We start from the raw sequence: 26,601 nt of genomic DNA, 5'->3' as shown, positions 1-26,601 counted from the left end.
AAACGCGAATCATATAATTTCTTTGATATATAAACATGTTATTCGTTAAAGTTTAATTGTTATATTTTTATAAGAAGCTGTTGAAATTGATTGATTTATCATCATTTTCATGAAACTCTCCATTTCTGTCAAATAGCTCAATGTCTATTTAGGGCAGTGTATCAATTTTTTTCTATAATATGGGTTATATCTTGTCCTTTTTATCTGTCTGTGATTTTTTTTTTCATCGAAGGGTATGCAACTTGTCTAGAGTTAATGGATCCGTTGGGGCTATCAATTGAGGAGGTCAACGAGAATATGTTAATTACCTTTGATGATACGATGTCGCAAGTTGATGGATTATATGAAGCTATTGGGAATAGAGGAATGTTTGTTGATGAGGAGGAAGCTGAGGAGGCTTTAGTTACTGTTGATAATGAAGGGGGATGTAGTGGTACCGTCAAGACTCCTAATAAGGATAAGGGTGGGAGCATTACAGTTAACAAACCTTTTGTAGGGCAACTCTTTGACAATACTGAAGAGGCATACGCATTTTATAATTTTTATGGCTTGGCGACCGGCTTTGGAGTAAGAAATGCAAGACTAATAGGTCGATGGCAACAGGAGATATTATACGGAGAAGATATGTTTGTGATAGAGAAGGATGGAAAAAAAATTAATGACAAGATACCGACGGATAGGGAAGTGAAGCGGCGTCGCACTGTAAGGGAGGGTTGTAAGGCGAAGATGGAAATCAAGTTAACAAAAGATGAGAAGTGGGAGGTGAGAACCTTTATAGATGATCATTGTCATGATCTTACATCTCCAACTAAAAGACGGTTGCACCATTCGCACAATACATTACACAAGAAAACCTCAGTTAAGAATTTGATGAACACACTTCGTAGAGATGGGTTTGGTCCTACTGGCATTGCAAAGGCAGTTAATGCTGCACACGATGGTTCAATTAGTGCTATCACACCAAGTCAAGTGAAAGGACATTTGAGAGCATTGAGGGCCAACAATATGGGGCATGAAGCGGTTACACTAGCAACACAGTTCCAAGAAAAACGAGCAGAAGATCCGAATTTTCATTTTTCCATGGAGTTAGATGTTGACGGGAACTTGAGATCATTATTTTGGGCAGATTCGAGGGCGAGAGATTCATATCGAATCTTCAGCGACGTGATTGTATTTGACGTTACATAAAAGCAAATCGGTATAGAATGCCATTTGCCCCATTTACAGGAGTTAACCACCATAGACAATCTACACTTTTTGGTTGTGCCCTCTTAGCAGATGAGACGGAAGAGACATTCACATGGTTGCTTAAGGAGTGGTTAAAATGCATGTTCGACAAAGCTCCAGGATGTATTATAACTGACATGGATGGTGCGATGCGAAATGCAATTAGGCGTGTTTTTCCAAATACTCGGCATCGCTTTTGCAAGTGGCATATTGATAAGCATCTAATTGAGCACGTTCCCGCTAGTCGAGATGAAAATGGCGAGTTTTCTAAAGATTACAATCGTTGGTATTATAAAAGAAGTAGGAGCGATAGTGAGAAGGAATTGAAAAAGTTGACGGAGAAATATAATATTAATGAAAGACATTGGCTAGGTAAAATGTGGGAGTTACGAGAGCACTGGATTCCTACTTATTTTAGAGATGTATTCACAGCTGGCATGACATCTAGTTCTCGTAGCAAAAGCATTAACGCTTTCTTTGATGGATTTGTTAATCAGAGTACGACTTTACAGGAATTTGTGGTGCAATATGACAATGCTCTTGTCGATCGGCGGAAGAAGGAAGCTGAAGAACAGGATCACATGCTGTATGTCTTTCAAAGAGCACATTGGAAGAAGATGCTGCGAAGCGTTACACGAGGCAATGTTCGAGAAGTTCGAACTAGAGTTTAAGGGAAGCATCGATTGTTGGGAAAATTTGGTGTGTGATAATGGATACTTGACAGAATACATGGTAGGCTTGGGTAATGAGCCGGAGTGGAAGTGGTACAAGGTTGTCTACGATATATCCGACGGTATAAATGTTTCCTGTGAGTGTGCTATGTTCGAAACCGACGGGAATTTATGCAAACACATCATTTGCATAACGGAGAAGAAGCGTTTAGCAGCCATTCCAGAGAAATATATGTTAATAGATGGACGATTGGGGCTAGATATAAAGTGAATCATTTGGAATTTACAAGCACAGGAGATAGTAACAAACTTACTGCATTTGAGAAATGGTGCATCACATCAAGGCTCCAAAGAGTGCTAGAAGAACATCCGGGATGTAGGACTGTTTTTAAGAAGATGACTGAAGACCTTGATTTATGGGTGGCGGAATGTGACAAACCAAACAAAGACAAGGAAACTATTGTGGAAACAAGTGGCAGCCAAGTGCAATCTAATTTTTTGGTGGAAGGTAACGAGATATTTATTCGTGACCCAAATGTCGCGAAGACGAAGGGTCGACCGAAAACTACAACAAGGTTTAAGTCTCCAATAGAGGTCTCTCAATCCCAACCGAAGCAACTGACGTGTAAAAACTGTGCAGGAAGAGGTCATTATACGACAACGTGTAAAAATATGCCCAATGAGCTATTTATTGAACCAACCGAAGCAGTGGACCTGTGGACCTGGTAAGGATCAATGAGCTTTATTACATGCATCTTTATGACATATTAGTGTGGACCCCGATCCGTGATAGGCGGTGAGGGAACTAGTCCCTAACACCCTCTGGATCATCCACGTGTGAAGGAGAGCTCTACCAAGGAACTCTCAAAACGGATGCCACCCTCATAGCATAGCACGGGTGGCGATATAAAAAGAAAGAGATATGTCTTGATCCGGAACCAAGGTTTGAAACCGAGACATACCTAAAATAAACTCAGAGTCGCCATCATGGATATGCCATGGAACCCTAAAATCAAATCCTCTGTGCAATGGATAACCAGAAATATATATGGGTTCGTGCCTGGTTACGAATGGAGAAGGTCTGAGAGCACCCCCAATTCGTCCGAGTGCAAGCACTTGGTCTCTTATGCCATTTTCATTAACTCCAAAGAAGTTTGGGTAACAATCATGTGAAATGGGAACAATCCTCAGGAGTCGTCAACCTAAGCATGCATTTCTTGAGAATACAAATAATAAACACACATAAAAGAAAATGAAAGATGTGTCACCTAAGCATAGCTAAGTTATGAGTGACATGCCTAATGTGTGTCTAAGTTCTGATGTGCAAACACATGCAAGCTATAGCTAAAGGTATAGGATCAGTACAAGAAAGTAAAAAAACACATCAAAACATATGATGACTACACAACAAATCCTAAGACTCTAAATGATTAGCCCGAGTCCTCGGATGATCTGATATTCATCCAAAGAAGCCTACGTATCCCCGCCTCCTGTAGACACCCACATTTTGCTTTACTTTAACCAACAATAACCTAATATATTGATCCGTAGAATTTCATTGGTAAAGTATGCATCCTCAAATTTTTTGAAAAAAACAAAATGATAAAGAGATGTACCTGGTGAGATGATTAGATCCGAAAAATTGAAAAATACCCTGATTGGTGAATTTAGTGTGTTAAATCCATGTGAGAACCCCCTCTATCATTGATTTATATGTTTTAGGTCATTAATATCTTGATCTGACATTACGGATCATCAATCGGGACAAAATAAGCTAGGGTCACTTCATAGCCCGGACCCTGATTCCATTCCGAGACCCGATTTCCGTAAATCGTTAGATCAATGGCAGATCTTGACCTGGGTCTAACCATCCAAAACCACCTAACCTCTCCTCTCATCCTAACCATCCAAACCTCACCTAACCTCACCTAACCTCTCCTCTCATCCTAACCATTCAAACCTCACCTAACCTCACCTAACCTCACCTAACCTTACCTAACCTCACCTAACCTTACCTAACCTCACCTAACCTCACCTAACCTCCTATCCCATTCTCCTATAAATACCCTCTCATCCCACCATCCAAGAGAAGAAGAAAAGGAACCCCTCTCTTAGAAAATTCATCCCTCTCCCTCATCTCTTCAAGGGTTCGGCCATCCTTGCCGGATCGGGTGATTTTATACGTTGGGTGATATATATCAAAAGCAGTCATTATCAAGCAAGGAATCATCTTCAAGGAATTAACATCAAAGAAAAATCAAACACAAAGTGGATTTTCAAAGAGGTAGGCATTTATTTCAATTCTATGTAGGGTCTGCTTTCATGCATATCTTTTACTTTAAAAGAAAAACCATGTTAGGAAGCATCTAGGATCAATCCTTAATCATATTCTTCTTGATGGTAGACTTTGAAGTTATACATGTTTCCCTCTTCTCTTAACCCATCTTATCTTCATTTTTATTTTTCCCTAATGGTTCACACCCTGGTTCCCCCTGGTTAGCCTCTGGTTAGACCCTGGTTGCACCCAGGTTCGTTGCTGGTTGCACCCAGGTTCGATGCTGGTTGCACCCTGGTTCCCTGCTGGTTCGCACCCTGGTTCCCTACTAATTCGCACCCTGGTTCGCACCCTGGCCAGCCCCTGGTTGTACTCTGGTTCGCACCCTGGTTCACACCCTGGTTCCCCCTGGTTAGCCTCTGGTTAGACCCTGGTTGCACCCAGGTTCGCTGCTGGTTGCACCCAGGTTCCCCTGCTGGTTCGCACCCTGGTTCCCTGCTGGTTCGCACCCTGGTTCACACCCTGGTTCCCCCTGGTTAGCCTCTGGTTAGACCCTGGTTGCACCCAGGTTCGCTGCTGGTTGCACCCAGGTTCGATGCTGGTTGCACCCTGGTTCCCCTGCTGGTTCGCACCCTGGTTCCCTGCTGGTTCGCACCCTGGTGCACCCTGGTCCGCACCCTGGTTTGTACCCTGCTTCCTCCTGGTTAGACCATGGCTAGTCTCGGGTTTGCTCCTAACTTAGACCCGACTCACTAAACCCCATACCCATAAGCCTTAAACCCTATAACCATAGCCACACATCAACCCAAGCCATACCTTTGTCCACTCACTGAGGCACACCATTTATCCATAAATTTGGTTACATTAAATCTAACCCAGCCAGGCCACCTGCAGCTTAAGTCAAATCGCCCCAATACAATCCAACCAAGTGGGATCCCAACCCAGCTCAACTGAGTCAACTCTAGCCAACCTCCCTAGTCGAGTTGACCCAACTCTCTAGTCGAGTATGCTCAACCTCTTTAACTAATTGGACTCTCCCCTTAGTTGACTCAATCCAATTCCTTAATCAACCCATCCCAATGCAACCGAGTCGCATTCGACCAAGTTGCGGCCTTCCATGTCACAACCGAGTCATTCCCCTATTCTACTAATGCCCTTTTACACCTAATAGAACTTCCTCCCTTTTGCCTAACCAAGTCATATCCCAACACAATCTGAGTCGCATGTTTGAATCCATTTGGCCGAATCTCATAAGCCCGCCCATTTTGAATTCCCAAAATTCAAACCCTTGATGATTCCTGTATGCTCAATTCTTTGATGCAAATTCCCAATTCCAAAATCCCATTGCTAAATCAATGTTTCTGAATCTCAAGTCCAATGCTCAAATACAAACCCGATTCCTGATCCAAATACCAATCCTGTTTTCCAAAATCCAAGCAACCTCCCCAGCGGAACTACGTGTGGCTTGATCCCCATCGCGGGGTACGTAGGCAATTTGGTACTCCCAAGTTCAGTCGCACCTTTCTCTATCTTTCTCATTCCCTCACACTATTTCATCATCTCTTCCATCCCTTTTTTCACTAACCTCAAGAGCTGAAATCGATTCACCTCGTGTCTCTCGGAACCGTTGGATTACGGTTTCCGTCGTAAGGACCCTTAGAGCCCAATTTAGGAACACCGGTGTCGTGTCGTGTCCTAAGTTTTAGGGAGTCTTAGGTTTTAAGGAGTCCTAGAGTTAGGAGTCCAGTCTCATCACGGACGTTTGCTATGTATAGCAACCGTGCCATAGGTCTAGTTACACTAGTCACCCAATCTTTCCCTAGGACAAGCCTAGTAAACTAGGATGTAGGCAAACCTGCATTATTCTAAGGGACCATTTGCATTTAGATGAGAATCATATAGCATCTTAGATGAAATCCTAAGATAATAAAATCCTCAACTTGAATTAAATAACTTCTCCTAAAACTGTTGAAACAGTCAATCCCGTCTAGGTCGGTGTCCTAGTTGAGTTAGGCATAAGTAGCTTAGCTTAGGTACACCGAACTACGTCGACTCTGATCCCAGTGAGGCTTGGGTACGTAGGCAGCTTGGATGTCTGACGGCATACCACCCGCGAGTCGGCACCACAACAAATTGTGGTGTTTTGGATATTAATTTTCTTGTAAATGCTTAATCAAATCATTTAGGGCTTTCCATGAAATTAGAATTCTAAGAGAACTTTCACTTAGAATGAATCCAGACAAATTAATAAATCAAGATACACATCTAGGATTCACATTGAAATTAGATCATAGGATGCATGTCACTTAGTTCGCACATTAACATAGAGTTGAATGAGCCATTTAAAATAAATTTAAAAGAGTTAGCTTTTGGAATCGAAGACCGATTATCGGGCAGGAATGGTGCATGTGGTGGATAACTCCCCATACCTTCCATTCTCGTAACCAGGTAGCGAGTCTAGATTTCTGGTTAATTATGGGTCCTAGATCCCACATCTAGGTGGCGACTCTGTCAGTCTCTTTCGTGTGGAATTCGGATTGCCTTAGTGATCCCAAGTTCACATGAAAGACGAATTCAAATCAATAATTAAATGCACACGCCAATCGCGTGGGTACGGGAGACCAAGAGAGAGCGCGCGGCGGCTCGCGCCCCACCCCTCTCGCGGGATCGGGTACCACAGTTTGGCGACTCTGCTGGGGATCACCTAACTTCATTAAAATTTCAAAAGATAATTCATTTGAATTTAATTTAACTGGCTCATAAAAACTCTATACTTGTTAGATTAGTTTGTCTTGTTTTATTTTCTCATCACATTTTACTTGAACTTAATCTAACAAAACCTGAAGGCATCATAGATTGCGCAAACATATTGCACACACCTACATCACTTGCATCTAAACCCTTGCATCTCACGTGCACACACATCCTATTTTAGGAACCCGGAGTGTTATCTAGCATGGTTGACTGGGATTTCATCACCTGGTGCCTCTGTGTTAGAGAAGCATTCCACCCTTAGCCTAGTACTTTTATGGTACGTAAACGGATCCCTTGTTCACGTACTGATACGCCGGACACTGGTACAGTATATCGAACATGGATTCGCGCTAAGGGAACTCTTGGCCTTACCCCTAGATTAACCCACACATGCATGTAGTATACGAACACATGTGCATCACGTGTGTGAGCCTAGTTTAGGATATCCTACCTATTTGTGTCTAGATTAGGCCGGAGTCCATCTTCCAATGGCTACGATCGGTCCTTAGATACACGAACAAAATCATGAGTCGAGATCCTCTCTCCACTCCGCTAGATTAGGATTAGGGTTGATGCCTTCAGGTAACACTGATAAAATGTGTGAAGATTAAAAACTTTCCCTTTGGGGTTAGGATATAAATCCCATCATTTCCAAAGATCTCATAGGATTAGTCATTCATGATCTATCCGTTGAAAGCAATCTTATGCTATCTCATCTAATCTCTTGATCGTGCGTCTTTCATTCTCCTGTCATACGATTCGATCGTATCTTCATGCCATCCCCTAACTGGCAGGAGCAGAATCTCACAATCTTTCGATTATGCAATCTCATGATCTGATCATGCCTGGTCCAGATGATCCAATCTTACTTGTACCCTTGGTCCTTTCTTACTCTAAGGGCAACCTTTTTCAAGAATATTTTGCTAAGTCCTTCAGAGTTCACTATCATAATCCTTGAATTAGGGGCTCCCCTATGCGAATCAGTCATCATGGTCAGTACAATTGTTGAGTCCGGTCTTACATTTCAAGGTCAATGCCTAGTCCAGGCAACTCATCTCTCTTTTTTATTTAGAGTTGTGAATCCTGAGCATGTTCAGGATAGGTCGTGTCCAATAATTCACTTGTGTCTGTTTCTTAAATTTGCTTCTGATCTTAAAGTAAGACTCCCTCCTCAAATGAGGACAAAATTGACGAAACTCCACTTGAGTCACAGCAATTACTTGAATAAGAGGAGGAGCGCCAATCCCAGCTTTTCAAAGATGAAATTGAAGTGGTAAACACTGGCACTGAAACTTTGATTCAGTGAATGCCGATTGAAAATACATTACCCTCTAAAGAGTGTGAAGAATTGATAAAATTATTTCAAGAATAAGAAGATTGTCTAGAAAAGCTACAACCGATACCAGGGGCAAGATATAGATGGAAAGCTCAAAGAAAATGAAGAAAGTGAGAAGATATATGCTATACAAGGGGCATAGAGTGGAAACAACTTTCATATTTCCAATCAATGACCTTGGTTCTCAAATTCATAACATAAAGCCAACAAATTCAAGATAAGAAGTTCAAGAGCAAGCATTGAAAAGTGATCATCAGATATCAAGAGTTAAAAATCCATAGATGGAGGATGTCAAAGAACAAGTTTCGCTTTATGAAAGTCGAAAGTACGCATTAGAATCTTGGAAGAAGAAGATACATTATCTCTTACCTGGAAATGCCGTCAAACTCCATAAAAAAAAAAGAAAAATAAATAAATAATCAGTACCAGAGAGACTCTAGTAACCTAGATCGATTCTCATTCTGAACATCGGAAGGCCTCCTTTGGCCGAATAAATCCCAAAATCAGAACCCAACGTCAAAAGAATACCGGTTTGCAAACCCTCCGAGCCTGAATCAAATTTTCTTGAAAACCCATCAAACTCGGGGCATTTCCCCGAACTACGCGAGACCTGATCCCTATACTGGGGTACGTAGGCAACTCGGTTGAACCGAGTTCGGTCGATTCAAAAAGGAAAAGAAATTCAATCCTTTCAAAAAAAAAAAAAAAGAGAGGGACAAGTTCCAAAAGAAGAGAAGTTAATTGTTCCAGAAAGAAAAGAAAAAAGGAAAAAAAAAATCAAACAATTTATCTTCAAACTAGGGGCATTCGCCCTGAACTACACACGACCTGATTTCTACCTTGGGATATGTAGGCGACATGTTCACAGGTTCGGTCGAAATCTTTGTTGAGCCTTAAGCCATTCTTTGAAAAGCCCTATCCTACCTATAAAAGTCCTTCTGGTGTTCAGAACTAATGAGCTAGGTCCTGAGATACAATAAAAAAATGAAATGATGATGAATAAGAAAAATAACGGAGTTTGAAGATCTGCTAGACTGAAAACCTGAAAGGGCGGTCTAGGCAAAATTTAAGATCATTCCCCTGCTAAGTTGAAAACCCGAAAGGGCGGCTTAGGCAAAAGCTAAGGGGATAGCCTGCTGGATCGAAAACCTAGAAAGGTGGTTCAGGCAAAAGTTAAGGTTAGCGCGGTCCGCCAAGTTAAAAACCCCGAAGAGGTGACTTGGTCACGGTAAGAGAATCATTACAAGAAGGCTACAGCCGGTATCAAGACTGAAGATCAACTGAAGTTCAAGCAAATTCAAGTGATATCCTCAAAACTGGGGGCATTGAAGCTAAGCAATCTTAGGGGTCGTAATTAAATTCTTGAGGCATTACTGTTTCAAGGAAGAAGTCCAGTGTTTATTATTTCAAAAAAAAAAAAAAGCATTCCTCGAAAGGATAGACTTACCAAATAAAACGTTAACTAAGTCAGAAGCATTACTGTGTCTGTCAGTGTAGTTAGTCAATCTTTGTCATTCTAAGTTCACTCCTTCAGGGCTGCTCAATCCTTTGAGTAGTGCCTTTCATCTAAGTTTTCTCTTTAGAAAGAGTCAATCGTCGTTCCTATGTCCAAATGATGTAACTGTCTTGGTGAAGGAGGCCCGGCCTAGGCAGCTCCCTGCAATTATACCTGAAAGGGTTCAAGAATCTAGTCAAACAGCTACATTTCAAAGAAGATCAACTCAGAAGAGTTCAGAAGTAGAAACATCAGAAAGCCCAGCTTCCGTAAAAAGATCATACCTCAGGAAGGCACCTTAAGCTTGGAAGAGCCCCAGATGCAATGGTGGTTGAGCCAATTTCTCAGAAAGATGAACCATTAAAATTCGGAATCTCCTTCCAGTTTGTTAAACACTATCCTGGTCAAGAAATGTTTATCTAAACACCTGTCAAGAGGCAAATCCCACTTTTCCATGATTATATCCAAGAGAGCCATTGTTCTAAATTACCAATCTCAAATGTCTTGTTCAAGGTTTCAGTTATCAAAATCCCCAGAAGACAAGACCAACAGTCTCATTGAGAAAAATCTTGTTGAAGTTTCATAAAAGTGTTCCTAATCCATTCTTGTTACTAATGGTTCTTCGTTCATAAGGTTGGTCGTCTCATCATTCGTCAAAGTCTTGGTTTCCAATATCTTTACTGGGCACGATCTATAATGTCCCCGATTTCATTGAGTTCAAAAAAAAAAAAAAAACAAAAAAAAAAAAAAAAAAATCCAAAATTCATCAAATCCATTTCTACGTCAAATTCAAATTCATGAAAACCTCTAAATTCTTCGAGCCCGTTTGTGAACGGTGCCTCTTTTCTCGAGGCCATTTGTGAATGGTCTCGTCTTCCCCTTGAGCCCGTTTGCGGACGGTACATCATTTCCCAAAAATAAAAAATTCATCAAATCCAATCCCCGATTCAAACAAATCCAATCTTACGTCAAATTCAAGTTCATGAAAAATCTCATGTCCTCTTTGAGCCCTTTTGTGAAAGGTGCCTCATTTCTTGAGTCCATTTGTGAATGATCTCGTCTTCTCCTTGAACCCGTTTGTGAACGGTGTCTCATTCTCTGAGTCCATTTGTGAATGCTCTCATGTCCTCTTTGAGCCCGTTTGTGAACGGTGCCTCTGTTCTCAAGGCCATTTGTGAATGGTCTCATCTTCTCCTTGAGCCCGTTTGCGGACGGTACCTCATTTTCCAAAAATAAAAAAATTTATCAAATCCAAATCCTTAATTAAAAAAAAAAATAAAAAATCCAATCCTACGTCAAATTCAAGTTCATAAAAAATCTCTAAATTCTTCAAGCCCGTTTGTGAACAGGGTCTCATTTCTCGAGTCCATTTGTGAATGGTCTCGTCTTCTCCTTGAACCCGTTTGTGAACGATGTCTCATTCTCTGAGTCCATTTGTGAATGGTCTCATCTTCTCCTTGAGCCCGTTTGTGAACGGTGCCTCATTTTCTGAGTCCATTTGTGAATGGTCTCGTGTCCTCTTTGAGCCCGTTTGTGAACGGTGCCTCATTTCTCGAGTCCATTTGTGAATGGTTTTGTCTTATCCTTGAGCCCGTTTGTGAATGGTGCCTCTTTTCTCGAATCCATTTGTGAATGGTATTGTCCTCCTTGAACCCGTTTGTGAACGGTGCCTCATTTCTCGAGTCCATTTGTGAATGGTCTTGTCTTCTCCTTGAGCCCTTTTGTGAACGGTGCCTCTTTTCTCGAGTCCATTTGTGAATGGTCTCGTCTTCTCCTTGAGCCCGTTTGTGAACGGTGCCTCATTTTTTTGAGTCCATTTGTGAATGGTCTCGTCTTCTCCTTGAACCCGTTTGTGAACGGTGTCTCATTCTCTGAGTCCATTTGTGAATGGTCTCATCTTCTCCTTGAGCCCGTTTGTGAACGGTGCCTCATTTCTCGAGTCCATTTGTGAATGGTCTTGTCTTCTCCTTGAGCCCGTTTGTGAACGGTGCCTCTTTTCTCGAGTCCATTTGTGAATGGTCTCGTCTTCTCCTTGAGCCCGTTTGTGAACGGTGCCTCATTTTTTTGAGTCCATTTGTGAATGGTCTCGTCTTCTCCTTGAACCCGTTTGTGAACGGTGTCTCATTCTCTGAGTCCATTTGTGAATGGTCTCATCTTCTCCTTGAGCCCGTTTGTGAATGGTGCCTCATTTCTCGAGTCCATTTGTGAATAATCTTGTCTTATCCTTGAGCCCGTTTGTGAATGGTGCCTCTTTTCTCGAATCCATTTGTGAATCGTATCGTCCTCCTTGAGCCCGTTTGTGAACGGTGCCTCATTTCTCGAGTCCATTTGTGAATGGTCTTGTCTTCTCCTTGAGCCCGTTTGTGAACGGTGCCTCTTTTCTCGAATCCATTTGTGAATGGTATCGTCCTCCTTGAGCCCGTTTGTGATCGGTGCCTCATTTCTCGAGTCCATTTGTGAATGGTCTTGTCTTCTCCTTGAGCCCGTTTGTGAACGGTGCCTCTTTTCTCGAGTCCATTTGTGAATGGTTTTCTATCCTCCTTGAGGCCGTTTGTGAACGGTGCCTCATTGTCCAAGTCCATTTGGGAATGCTTCTTATCCTCGTTGAACCCGCTTGTGAGCGGCGTCTCATCTCCTTCTAAAAACTGTTTGAGAACTATCTTTGTCCTTTCCCTTCAGAATCCATTCGAAAATGATATCTCATTCTCTAATTGCCCGTTTGTGAACGGCGCCGCATCGAGTTTTTTTATTCTAGGATTTCATCTAGGGTCTTGCATTATAGTAGGTTGCATTATGTCTAGGGAGTCATTTGTCGATTAAAGCTACGCAAAATGGTTCTGTCATTTTGACTTTGGTATTCGATGACTACGTCGTCTCTACCAAAGAGGGGCATCTGTAGACACCCACATTTTGCTTTACTTTAACCAACAATAACCTAATATATTGATCCGTAGAATTTCATTGGTAAAGTATGCATCCTCAAATTTTTTGAAAAAAACAAAATGATAAAGAGATGTACCTGGTGAGATGATTAGATCCGAAAAATTGAAAAATACCCTGATTGGTGAATTTAGTGTGTTAAATCCATGTGAGAACCCCCTCTATCATTGATTTATATGTTTTAGGTCATTAATATCTTGATCTGACATTACGGATCAATAATCGGGACAAAATAAGCTAGGGTCACTTCATAGCCCGGACCCTGATTCCATTCCGAGACCCGATTTCCGTAAATCGTTAGATCAATGGCAGATCTTGACCTGGGTCTAACCATCCAAAACCACCTAACCTCTCCTCTCATCCTAACCATCCAAACCTCACCTAACCTCACCTAACCTCTCCTCTCATCCTAACCATTCAAACCTCACCTAACCTCACCTAACCTCACCTAACCTTACCTAACCTCACCTAACCTTACCTAACCTCACCTAACCTCACCTAACCTCCTATCCCATTCTCCTATAAATACCCTCTCATCCCACCATCCAAGAGAAGAAGAAAAGGAACCCCTCTCTTAGAAAATTCATCCCTCTCCCTCATCTCTTCAAGGGTTCGGCCATCCTTGCCGGATCGGGTGATTTTATACGTTGGGTGATATATATCAAAAGCAGTCATTATCAAGCAAGGAATCATCTTCAAGGAATTAACATCAAAGAAAAATCAAACACAAAGTGGATTTTCAAAGAGGTAGGCATTTATTTCAATTTTATGTAGGGTCTGCTTTCATGCATATCTTTTACTTTAAAAGAAAAACCATGTTAGGAAGCATCTAGGATCAATCCTTAATCATATTCTTCTTGATGGTAGACTTTGAAGTTATACATGTTTCCCTCTTCTCTTAACCCATCTTATCTTCATTTTTATTTTTCCCTAATGGTTCACACCCTGGTTCCCCCTGGTTAGCCTCTGGTTAGACCCTGGTTGCACCCAGGTTCGTTGCTGGTTGCACCCAGGTTCGATGCTGGTTGCACCCTGGTTCCCTGCTGGTTCGCACCCTGGTTCCCTACTAATTCGCACCCTGGTTCGCACCCTGGCCAGCCCCTGGTTCCCTGCTGGTTCGCACCCTGGTTCACACCCTGGTTCCCCCTGGTTAGCCTCTGGTTAGACCCTGGTTGCACCCAGGTTCGCTGCTGGTTGCACCCAGGTTCGATGCTGGTTGCACCCTGGTTCCCCTGCTGGTTCGCACCCTGGTTCCCTGCTGGTTCGCACCCTGGTGCACCCTGGTCCGCACCCTGGTTTGTACCCTGCTTCCTCCTGGTTAGACCATGGCTAGTCTCGGGTTTGCTCCTAACTTAGACCCGACTCACTAAACCCCATACCCATAAGCCTTAAACCCTATAACCATAGCCACACATCAACCCAAGCCATACCTTTGTCCACTCACTGAGGCACACCATTTATCCATAAATTTGGTTACATTAAATCTAACCCAGCCAGGCCACCTGCAGCTTAAGTCAAATCGCCCCAATACAATCCAACCAAGTGGGATCCCAACCCAGCTCAACTGAGTCAACTCTAGCCAACCTCCCTAGTCGAGTTGACCCAACTCTCTAGTCGAGTATGCTCAACCTCTTTAACTAATTGGACTCTCCCCTTAGTTGACTCAATCCAATTCCTTAATCAACCCATCCCAATGCAACCGAGTCGCATTCGACCAAGTTGCGGCCTTCCATGTCACAACCGAGTCATTCCCCTATTCTACTAATGCCCTTTTACACCTAATAGAACTTCCTCCCTTTTGCCTAACCAAGTCATATCCCAACACAATCTGAGTCGCATGTTTGAATCCATTTGGCCGAATCTCATAAGCCCGCCCATTTTGAATTCCCAAAATTCAAACCCTTGATGATTCCTGTATGCTCAATTCTTTGATGCAAATTCCCAATTCCAAAATCCCATTGCTAAATCAATGTTTCTGAATCTCAAGTCCAATGCTCAAATACAAACCCGATTCCTGATCCAAATACCAATCCTGTTTTCCAAAATCCAAGCAACCTCCCCAGCGGAACTACGTGTGGCTTGATCCCCATCGCGGGGTACGTAGGCAATTTGGTACTCCCAAGTTCAGTCGCACCTTTCTCTATCTTTCTCATTCCCTCACACTATTTCATCATCTCTTCCATCCCTTTTTTCACTAACCTCAAGAGCTGAAATCGATTCACCTCGTGTCTCTCGGAACCGTTGGATTACGGTTTCCGTCGTAAGGACCCTTAGAGCCCAATTTAGGAACACCGGTGTCGTGTCGTGTCCTAAGTTTTAGGGAGTCTTAGGTTTTAAGGAGTCCTAGAGTTAGGAGTCCAGTCTCATCACGGACGTTTGCTATGTATAGCAACCGTGCCATAGGTCTAGTTACACTAGTCACCCAATCTTTCCCTAGGACAAGCCTAGTAAACTAGGATGTAGGCAAACCTGCATTATTCTAAGGGACCATTTGCATTTAGATGAGAATCATATAGCATCTTAGATGAAATCCTAAGATAATAAAATCCTCAACTTGAATTAAATAACTTCTCCTAAAACTGTTGAAACAGTCAATCCCGTCTAGGTCGGTGTCCTAGTTGAGTTAGGCATAAGTAGCTTAGCTTAGGTACACCGAACTACGTCGACTCTGATCCCAGTGAGGCTTGGGTACGTAGGCAGCTTGGATGTCTGACGGCATACCACCCGCGAGTCGGCACCACAACAAATTGTGGTGTTTTGGATATTAATTTTCTTGTAAATGCTTAATCAAATCATTTAGGGCTTTCCATGAAATTAGAATTCTAAGAGAACTTTCACTTAGAATGAATCCAGACAAATTAATAAATCAAGATACACATCTAGGATTCACATTGAAATTAGATCATAGGATGCATGTCACTTAGTTCGCACATTAACATAGAGTTGAATGAGCCATTTAAAATAAATTTAAAAGAGTTAGCTTTTGGAATCGAAGACCGATTATCGGGCAGGAATGGTGCATGTGGTGGATAACTCCCCATACCTTCCATTCTCGTAACCAGGTAGCGAGTCTAGATTTCTGGTTAATTATGGGTCCTAGATCCCACATCTAGGTGGCGACTCTGTCAGTCTCTTTCGTGTGGAATTCGGATTGCCTTAGTGATCCCAAGTTCACATGAAAGACGAATTCAAATCAATAATTAAATGCACACGCCAATCGCGTGGGTACGGGAGACCAAGAGAGAGCGCGCGGCGGCTCGCGCCCCACCCCTCTCGCGGGATCGGGTACCACACCTCCACGAGAATCAAGGTAACGTAGTTCTTCACGCCTATTCTAAGCTAGGATGCCTAAGACACCTAGACCTCTATCCTAGACTCGATCTAAAAGACCGGACCAATTATTAAAGTTTATTGTACGATTATTTAAATTCCAGTGAATTGTGGATTTTAGGACACCCTATATGCCCTAACTAAATGCAGATTAGCCTTAGGCTAATGCAGGTGGTTCCTACAACCTATGTGTAACTAGGCTGTATTTTCTAAAGAAAACCAAAGGTGGACTAGCGTATCCTATACTAGTCATCACTCGGCGATGTGGATCGCCGACTGACCGGACGGAGGCGCTCCTATAACTTTAGGACAGACCATTAACTCTAAAACAAGCACACAACAAGCAAACAAACAAACAACCTATCAAAAGAAAAACCTAACTCTAAAACTCTCTATCTAGGAGAAACTCCTAACTCTAGAGGAAGATCTTTTGAAAATGAGGTTTTAAAGGTTTGCTTATTCAAAAAATAAAAATTTAAAATGCTATTTACAAAAGTTTGGCTGGACTTGGGATATAAATCCCAAGCTGCACTACGTACCTCGTGGAAGAGGATTAAGCCAACGTAGTTCGAAACAAACTTTCCTAATTACTACCTAACAATTCAAAAGATTTAAGGTTTTTAATATTTTTCAAATGTTTTTGACATTTTTTAAAGTTTTCAAATGTTTTTGTTTTTTTTTAGTTTCGAATTTCTGATGTTTTTGGATTTTAAAATATTCCAATGCTTTTGGATTCTTAAATGTTTTCACCCTTCAAGGGGACACGCAAGCATAACCACAAACTAGGGCAAAGCCCTAAACCAAAAGGGGAAACCCCGAACAAACAACAAGCGTCTCAAAGAGACGAACCACAACACGTAAAGAAGTGCCCCAAGAATAAAGAAAAACGAATCTAAGATCTCAAACAAGCAAAGCTCTAATAAGATTGAGTTAGTCTCTAATCAAAGTGGAATAATGATAACTCTAAAAGAGAAACTCCTAACTAATAACACTAAAGAGGGGTGCAAATGAATCAGGGACTCTTTAATAACACCACGAAAAGATGAATGAGTCAAAGACTCTCCGATAATGCTACTAAGCAAGATAACTGAGTCAAAGACTCCCTACAAAAGACAAATGAGTCAGAGACTCTCTAATAATCAGCAAAAGACAACTGAATCAAAGACTCTCTAACAACACTACCTGAAGTACGAGGGAGTCAACGACTCTCTAATAATGCCATCCAAAGGACGAGTGAGTCTACAACTCACTAATAAAAACCACTAATGAAGACAAATGAGCCAAAGGCTCTATAATACTACAACTTAAAAGAGGAATGAGTCAAAGACTCTCTAAAATGAGCAGCTCCAATATAAGGCTGGGTAAACCTTCTAAAAAAAAGGAAAACCTCTAAATGAGACAAGGTTTGTCTCCGAATAGGGGCTCTATAAATGAGGCAAGGCATGCCTCCTATGGGTACATTATCTATCAAAATCAAGGCAACCTCCCTGAGGGTAGGCTCTAAATGAGGCTCGTCTCCAAAGGAGCATGGCCTAATGAGACATAACATGTCTCCTAGTAGGGGTCTAATTTCTATCGGTGTCTAAAAGACTATTAAAGTCTACTATACAAAGGGAGGGGAGCTCTATTTGGACTGAGCAAGTCCCCTAAGGATGGGCTTGGGCTAGCGCCTTCATCGCCCCAGTAATGAATGGGGCTACTAATATCTAAAAGACATCTAAAAGACTAAGCAAGTCCCCCTAAGGAATGCCAACCCATACAAAGTCATCATAACTCTTCGAACAGACTAAAACCTGATGCAATTTATAATACCAGCACATTTTGTTTTATATACATGGTATTGATACAATTGAACATTCAATCATCCCCTACCCAAGGACTAAATATCAAATGAGGCTCTGTTAAGGGATTCCATAGAAAAGTAATTCACAGCCATTTATCAACTCATTCAACAGACATACATGAGTAGCACTATACCATTTCCAAAATGCAACACCATACTTATTCCATCCTGTTCATAGCATAAGCATTATCTGTTGTGAAAGGAATGGTATAATAAGAGAATTCATTATGGACTATTCAGAACATCTCAACAATCAATGAACTTCCAACTGAAATGAAACCATAGCCTTCAATTCAGACGCTAGACTGCATTAATTTTCAGCTAATTAAAGAAACACAATAAAGTGAATTCATGCTGTATCCTTTCGACTCAGTAATGAAGGAATATGAAAGCTTCAGTTCTACTGTACAAACACTATGAGAGAAGCATCACTAGCATATAATACTATCAATAAGCTTCCAAAATACCGAGCATATGACTGACAATTTGGGATCAAATCTGCAACAATGCCCTAGCCACTTTTTAACTGATGGGGCATTTCTCTTCCAAATAAACAAACCGAACTAAATCAATTCATGTCAACTTGCTATCTTACTACTTACAGAATAGTGATGTATTTCAGCACTTCTAAACAATTCTCACAACAGATCAAGTGGAAGAACATGATTGAATATGAGTAGCTACAAAGTTATACATTTGACTCCAAATTCCCACAATATTAATTTCAATGAATATTCATTCACACATCATTAAAGGAAATCATAGAACCTGACCAAATGAAATTCAGATCTAGAAATTTTGCAAGGAAATGACCAATCCAAGTGTAACAATATCAAGCTTGAATAAACCCAAGAATGTTCTAAAGATAAAAGAAAACAAAAGGATCAAATAATTCCTACTCCCGCACCCTCGACATGGGGTAAAGAAACGAGATCAAATAAAGCACACAATCAAACCCTCGACAAGGGGTCTCCTATGAAATCATATGGTACTCATACCCTCGACATGGAGTAGAGCGATCATCTGATTTCCTACAGCCATTGAACACACATAACTTTCCAATTCATCTCCAACACAATTTACACCATACCAGCAAAACCACGGATAATCAATGGCATGCAATGAACAGAAATTAACATAACTAAAGCTATTTTGGGATTAAAAGGAAAAGCATATGAAGAATACCTGAAATATGAGATTTCTTCCCTTTGATTTTTCTTTTATATCTACAGATCTCCTCTTTTGGACAAATTGCAATCGGACCTAGGCGAAAACCACGGTGAAGGTGCATGATATGACCGGAGATAATGGTATCTTGTCCAAGATAGCGATGATCAGCAAGGGAGATGAAAGTAAAGACAATCAGAGATATGATCCAAGGCAATCTGAGCTTAGATTAGGCTATTAGCAAAGGTAATCGGATTCCGGTGAAAATTTTCGGAATCAATGGATATCAGATCTGGATCAGAAATAGAAATGGTTGGATCTAAGGTTTAAAATTGGGAATTGAAAAATAAAACTCAGATCGGGAATCAAAGAGGTGACAACATGCGGGTGATAGTAACCGGATCCAGCTTAAATGGAGGTAAAAGATGAACCGATTGTAAGCGGATCTGAGACTTGAGTCGCCGAATTCCGGTGGAAACTATCGAAGAAGATGAAGACTTAGGGTTTCATATGGCTGAAACAGAGAGGCTATGGTATCTGAAAGAGTCATGATCAAATCTACAAGAGATCAACACTGGCAAGCCGCCGGAGAAGAGGGAAAACGAACAAGATGTAAGTCTCTCTCTCTCTCTCTCTCTGAAACCCTCTGCAAATGAGAAAATCCTTGATCTCCTTTTCTCCTCTCTCTGCTAATCTCTCATCTCTATTGTCTTTTCAACGAGAATCAGAATCCTCTCCCCCTCTGCTTTTCTCCTCTGATCTCAGATCTCAGATCTGAGATAGCAAGGATCGGCCGGAGCTTGGAGATTCTAGATGGGGATTTGGGTTTAATGGAGGTGGAGGAAGCTGGAAGAAGAAGAAAAAGGAGAAGAGGAGTCGGGGATTGGGATGGAGAGATGGTGGTGCAGACCAGAGCTCCGGCACCGTTGTCGGAGAAGAAAAACCTCCCTCTCTCTGCAATCTCTCTCTCTCTCTCTCTCTTAGTCTCCCTCTCTCTCTCTCTCTTTCTCTCTCACAACTTCCGATCGGAAGTATGATCTCCGGCAAACGATCGGAGAAGACGATCGGTGGAGGAGAGAAAAGAGAAAAAGAAAAGAAAAACCCAAGTCCCCTTTGCTCTCGTTCTCTCCGTGATTTTTCACGAAAATGAACAGATCCCTCTTTCCTTTTGATTTTTTTTATATATTAAAGGGAAACGATATATTGAAACCCCCTTTTTCTACCCGGACAGCCCCCTTATAGTGTTTATGGCTATTCTTTTATACCAACAGGGGTGGTCTCAAGTAGAAAACGGAGATGGATATTACCCTCATTGCAATCAGACATGGAATTGGTAATGACACACCTTTATTGCGATAACTCACTCCCCTTTCCAGATTTGAACTGCACTTCTATCACGGCATTGTTCACTACCCAAACTAGCTCAAATTTTGACAAAATTTTAAGGGGAACCTGGTGGGACCCTAACCTATCTTAGGGTAGAATTTGGGATCCTAACTCATTGGTTGAATAAGGCTTCTCACAAACACCGCGAACTTGGGTCCGGTCAAAATGGGGTGTCTACAATTAGTTTATTGAATTAATGATTTGTACTGATTTGTTTTTTCTTTGATTGTCGTAGAGATCTTAATTGCGATGTTTCATTTTGAGGACACCAGAGGCTGCTCCAGTTGATGTTTTTCTTGTTCGTTCCAGTTTGTGATTGTTTTATCAGGGAATAATCCCATTTTTGTGATACATTGAAGGCATCAGGGAATAATCTCATATTTGTGATGCATTGAAGTTATCACGGAATTTTGAATCTTTTTTGTGATACATTGAGAAATTAGAAGCTCGTTTGCTGCTTGAATCCATTGAGAAATTGGTTGACTAAGATTGTTGGTGTATTGGAACATGCAGGGGAGGGAAGGAGAATCAGCAGCAGCTAATTTTTCTTTGAAAATGGAAGGAGCATCAGCAGCAGCCAATACATATCTATACCGATGGACCACCAAAGTTTTCCCATTATATATAGATTTTAGTGAATTGTGATTAGGAAATATCTAGAGATGTGATAATTGTGCAAAAGCAAATGTCTCCAATTTCACTAAATTTCGACTTGAACTAATTCAATATAATGGGGCAGAACTCAACCTACACAATGCAAAAAAAATAAAAATAAAAATGGATCAATGAACAAGAGCTTGAAACAGATTATTGGAATGGATCAATGAACAAGAGGCCCTGTTAGTTTTGGATTCTGAGTACCTATAGTGAGTCTGAAACAGATTATTGGAATCAAAATTTTTGTTTTTATTGAAGTCACTGTCATCTCTCTTCTACCCATTTTAGCCGGAATCGAATATAGTTTTGAGTCCAATAAATTGTTTTGGGTTCACAATCAGTTCTAAAAAACCAAGACAAACAGGGCCTAAATAAAAATCTAGTTGTGCAAATAAACATCCAGTTGCAAATAAACATCCAGTTTCGTGTCATAGTCTCTTACTATTTCTGTGAATTTGATGTTGCTGTTTGTGCTGAATCTTGCATTCATTTTTACCTTGGTTCTACTTATAGTGACATTTTGTTTTGTGATGCAGACTGATATTTTCTTCCGGATCCGTGAAATACTTGCAAGAGGTTACAGACACCACTCTCTGACCAAATATGCCGCCCAACTTTGTTTATGTTTGTCAATTTTTGTAGGCTTTCACTACCAAATGAAGAAAGCACAAGAACATTAATGATTTTTGTGTTTTTTATTAGAGCTGTAATGAGATGTGAAGAAAAAACAAATGGATGTTTTTTATTTCAGTTGTATTGAGATGTGAAGAAAGCACATGATTCAGCTGATATTTCACTTGAACATTAATGAGATGTTTTTTTACTACAATGTTACTTTGTATCAAAAAGGTTGAAGGATTTGGAGGTTAGAGTTGAAGGTTTGGAAGTTGGATTAGACTGCATTTTTAGGTTTGTAAGCTGGATTAGCTTGCATTTTACTACAATGTTACTTTACAGTGCTGTGTAAGCTGAAATTTACCAAGAAAAAGGGGAAAAATGGTGCCTTTAGTTTCAAGTGGCTTATGGATCCATGTCTCCTCCAGACACCACCACACTGTCTCCCCCCTCTCTTTATAAACAACTCAAAAAAGGCCTTGTATGTACTTGTGGGAGCCAGATCCCGCGAGAGGGGCGTGGGGCGCGAGCCGCCGCGCGCTCTCTCTTGGTCTCTCGTTCCCACGCGATTGGCGTGTGCATTTTATTTGTTGATTTGAATTCGTCTTTCCTGTGAACTTGGGATCACTAAGGCAATCCGAATTCCACACGAAAGAGATTGACAGAGTCGCCACCTAGATGTGGGATCTAGGACCCATAATTAACCAGAAATCTAGACTCGCTACCTGGTTACGAGAATGGAAGGTATGGGGAGTTATCCACCACATGCACCATTCTTGCCCGATAATCGGTCTTCGATTCCAAAAGCTAACTCTTTTAAATTTATTTTAAATGGCTCATTCAACTCTATGTTATTGTGCGAACTAAGTGACATGCATCCTATGATCTAATTTCAATGTGAATCCTAAATGTGTATCTTGATTTCTTAATTTGTCTGGATTCAATCTAGGTGAAAGTTCTCCTAAAATTCTAATTTCATGAAAAATCCTAAGTGATTTGATTAAGCATTTACAAGAAAATTAATATACAAAACACCACAATTTGTTGTGGTGCCGACTCGCGGGTGGTATGCCATCAGACATCCAAGCTGCCTACGTACCCAAGCCTCACTGGGATCAGAGTCGACGTAGTTCGGTGCACCTAAGCTAAGCTACTTATGCCTAACTCAACTAGGACACCGACTTAAACGGATTTGACTGTTTCAACAGTTTTAAAAGTAGTTATTTAATTCAAGTTGAGGATTTTATTATCTTAGGATTTCATCTAAGATGCTGTATGATTCTTATCTAAATGCAAGTTGTTCCTTAGACTAATGCAGGTTTGCCTACACCCTAGTTTACTAGGCTTGTCTTAAGGAAAGATTGGGTGACTAGTGTAACTAGACCTATGGTACGGTTGCTATTCATAGCAAGCGTCCGTGATGAGGCTGGACTCCTAACTCTAGGACTCCCTAAAACCTAGGACACGGCACGACACCAGTGTTCCTAAATTGGGCTCTAATGGTTCTTAGATTGGAAACCATAATCCAATGGTTCCGAAAGACACAAGATAAATCGATTTAAGTTCTCGAGGTTAATGAGTTTCAGATTTCGAAGATTTTCAGTTTCTAGACATTTAAGGATTACCAATGGTTCTAGGGTTCACCAATTTCGGCCTTGAATGGCATCCAAAGGAGGGAATCGTGCGCTCTTTCCTTGTGCAATTTAATACTTAGGTTATAGCATCTTATTGCCTGGCAGAATCTCAGGATTTCCGTGGACAATAACCTCGGAGCCAACAACATGCTATAACTTAAATATTCAAATTGTCAAAGATCAAGTTGCAATTGGGATACGATTATGGATGCACTGGCCATTTTTCCAGGAAAATCTAAAGATCCTAAAATTTCTGTTTCAATGGATTAAGGAGTGAACATGTGACAGAATTTTAAAGTTCTTTAGGAATTTTTATATGATTTTCAATTAATTTCGAATTTTCCATGGATTTTATCAATTTTAAGCATATGAGCGGTTTTACAAGTGAAATTGTTGCAAATAAATTCGAAATGATTTGAAATTTCTACAGCAGCAAGATGAAAATGTATGTAGCTTACAGGATGAGTTTTGCATATTTTTACATTAAATTCACATTTAATCTTGATTAAACCATTAAATGTCCAGATTGCACAATTAACACATAAACTAGTAGAAATATAACTCTAAATTCTATGAAATTTCTACAGAAATACTATATGAATCAAAATAGCATGCAGTGAGATTTTCATGAATTTTAGAAATTATTTACTACCAATTTCGGATTTTACAATTTCCAGACCAGATTATAAATTAACACTACATCCCATATTAAAACAGATCCAAATCACACGAAAAGTTTACAGTAACAAGTAATATGGAAGATAAGACTACTGTAAAAATTTTATGAATTTTAATGATGATCTGATGTTAGTAAAAAGTCTCCTAAAATCTGATAAGTTTCAAAGAAAATATTAAATAATATACCAAATAAACTCCAAAAATCTTTATAAATTCATGGTAAAATGAATCAGTAACGTATTATTTGCCCACGAAATTTCATTAATTTTAGAATCTGTTTGGTATATAATTTAATTTTTCTTCGTCAAAAGATGTTTTTTGAAGAGTTTTCCATTTTTAAAACACAATTTGCGGAAAAAATCAGAAAAATTCGGAAAAATACAGAAATATTTTGAGAACAATGCACCTACCTGTGGTGAAGATCTCCGCCCAATCCAAAAAAATATAAAAAATCCTGCCGCCGCCGATCCGCTCCGCCGTCTTTCGCTTTCTCTGGAGTGTTTAGAGGGAGTGATTGAGGGAGTGAAGAGATAATGGAAGAAGAATATTAGGGAGAGGGATGGAAGAATATATTGAGGAAAGGGATTGGAGGGAGTGATTAGAAGAGATAATGGAAGAGAAAGAGATAATGGAAGATAAATTTCTCTTTTTTTTTTTATGGATGGGAAGGAAGATATATATAGGGAGAGAAAGAGAGAGAGAGAGATATGTTGGTGGAGAGCTCATCATGTTGTCCCTCTTAGTGGAGAATCCATCATTATTGTTCTTAGTGGAGGGCCCATCATGTTTCTTAGTGGAGAATCCATCATTATTGTTCTTAGTGGAGGGCCCATCATGTTTCTTAGTGGAGAATCCATCATTATTGTTCTTAGTGGAGGGCCCATCATGTTGTCTTAGTGGAGAGCTACCATCATTGCTCTTCATAAGAGGCCTCACAAGAGGCCCCATTGAGGCCCCACAACGCGGGCCCCACAACGTGGGCCCCACAACGTGGGCCCCACAATGTGGGCCCCATAATGTGGGCCCCCGGTTGATTCAATTTTAAACAAATGTTCAATGCGGGCCCACCAAACGGGTACAAATTCTCCCTTGCTCGGATTCTCACGAATAACCCTTCTCCGCACTTTAGCGGAAAAAAACAGAACATTGCAGAAATGACCAGAAAGATTTGAGAAAGCGTAAGGGACGAACACCGGAATAGAAAACACTGAAAAATTGACAGCGAAACCCTAATTTCTTTTTTAATCAAAGCAGAGCAAAATGGGGTGTCTACAGATGCCCCTCTTTGGTAGAGATGACGTAGTCATCGAATACCAAAGTCAAAATGACAGAACCATTTTGCGTAGCTTTAATCGACAAAAGACTCTACGGAACCTAGACGCAAGCATTTACTACCTAATGTAAAACCCAAAACGAAGTCCTAGAATTGGAATGTAGTAAAAAAATCCCGCTGCGGTGCCGCTCGACATCACATTTATATGATGTTCAAAGAGAAAAGACCATTTTTGAATGGACTCAGAATGAAATACCATATTTTTACGGCTTCCAAGGAAATGAGACATCACATTTGTATGATGCTCAAAGAGAGTAAGAGACCATAGTTGTATGGACCTGAAGAGAATGGAATACCGTATTTTTACGGAGTTCCAAAGAAATGAGGTATCATATTTGTATGATGCTCAAAGAGAATAAGAGAACGTAGTTGTATGGACTCGAAGAGAATGGAACACCATATTTTTACGGAGTTCCAAAGAAATGAGGTATCATATTTGTATGATGCTCAAAGAGAATAAGAGAACATTTTTGAATGGACTCAGAAGAGAATGGAATACCGTATTTTTTACGGAGTTCCAAGGAAATGAGGTATCATATTTGTATGATGCTCAAAGAGAATAAGAGAACATTTTTGAATGGACTCAGAAGAGAATGGAATACCGTATTTTTTACGGAGTTTCAAGGAAATGAGGTATCATATTTGTATGATGCTCAAAGAGAATAAGAGAATATTTTTGAATGGACTCAGAAGAGAATGGAATACCGTATTTTTTACGGAGTTCCAAGGAAATGAGGTATCATATTTGTATGATGCTCAAAGAGAATAAGAGAACATTTTTGAATGGACTCAGAAGAGAATGGAATACCGTATTTTTACGGAGTTCCAAGGAAATGAGGTATCATATTTGTATGATGCTCAAAGGGAATAAGAGAACATTTTTTAATGGACTCAGAATGAAATACCGTATTTTTACGGCTTCAATCTTCGGTTGAGATTAATGAATTTGGAGGTTTTTTTATGAATTTGAATTTGACGTAGAATTGGATTTGATGAATTTGGGGAATTTGAATTTGACGTAGGATTGGAGTTGATGAATTTTGGGAATTTGAATTTAACGTAGAATTGGATTTGATGAATTACGGAATTCCAAGGAAATGAGGTATCATATTTGTATGATGCTCAAAGAGAATAAGAGAACATTTTTTAATGGACTCAGAAGAAAATGGAATACCGTATTTTTACGGAGTTCCAAGGAAATGAGATATCATATTTGTATGATGTTCAAAGAAAGAAGACCACTTTCAAATGGACTCAGAG

At 40.5% G+C, this 26,601-nt stretch overlaps 2 protein-coding genes and 2 long non-coding RNA genes across 4 annotated transcripts; all 4 read left to right on the top strand.

Moving 5' to 3' along the window:
- The first annotated feature begins 255 nt into the window (after positions 1-255).
- On the top strand, positions 256-1,188 carry LOC143869890 (protein FAR1-RELATED SEQUENCE 5-like). Its single transcript, XM_077376449.1, has one exon. The coding sequence runs from the start codon at positions 256-258 to the stop codon at positions 1,186-1,188; it is 933 nt and encodes a 310-aa protein (XP_077232564.1).
- Positions 1,189-1,205: 17 nt separating this feature from the next.
- Positions 1,206-2,169, top strand: LOC143869889 (protein FAR1-RELATED SEQUENCE 5-like). Its single transcript, XM_077376448.1, has 2 exons — positions 1,206-1,866; positions 1,952-2,169. The coding sequence occupies exons 1-2, from the start codon at positions 1,206-1,208 to the stop codon at positions 2,167-2,169; spliced, it is 879 nt and encodes a 292-aa protein (XP_077232563.1).
- Positions 2,170-3,404: 1,235 nt separating this feature from the next.
- On the top strand, positions 3,405-8,976 carry LOC143855739 (uncharacterized). The gene is made up of 2 exons (XR_013238076.1): positions 3,405-4,493; positions 4,640-8,976. It is a non-coding gene; the product is annotated as an uncharacterized LOC143855739 (long non-coding RNA).
- A 2,511-nt stretch (positions 8,977-11,487) lies between these two features.
- LOC143855743 (uncharacterized) lies at positions 11,488-21,952 on the top strand. The gene is made up of 3 exons (XR_013238077.1): positions 11,488-13,445; positions 19,104-19,650; positions 20,938-21,952. It is a non-coding gene; the product is annotated as an uncharacterized LOC143855743 (long non-coding RNA).
- The last annotated feature ends 4,649 nt before the right edge of the window (positions 21,953-26,601 follow it).

The sequence above is a fragment of the Tasmannia lanceolata genome, unplaced genomic scaffold (assembly GCF_043159265.1).
Source record: "Tasmannia lanceolata isolate RefF3 unplaced genomic scaffold, GAP_Taslan_0.1 ptg000003l, whole genome shotgun sequence".
NCBI lineage: Eukaryota > Viridiplantae > Streptophyta > Magnoliopsida > Canellales > Winteraceae > Tasmannia > Tasmannia lanceolata.
This window is presented reverse-complemented; position numbering and strand designations above follow the sequence as displayed.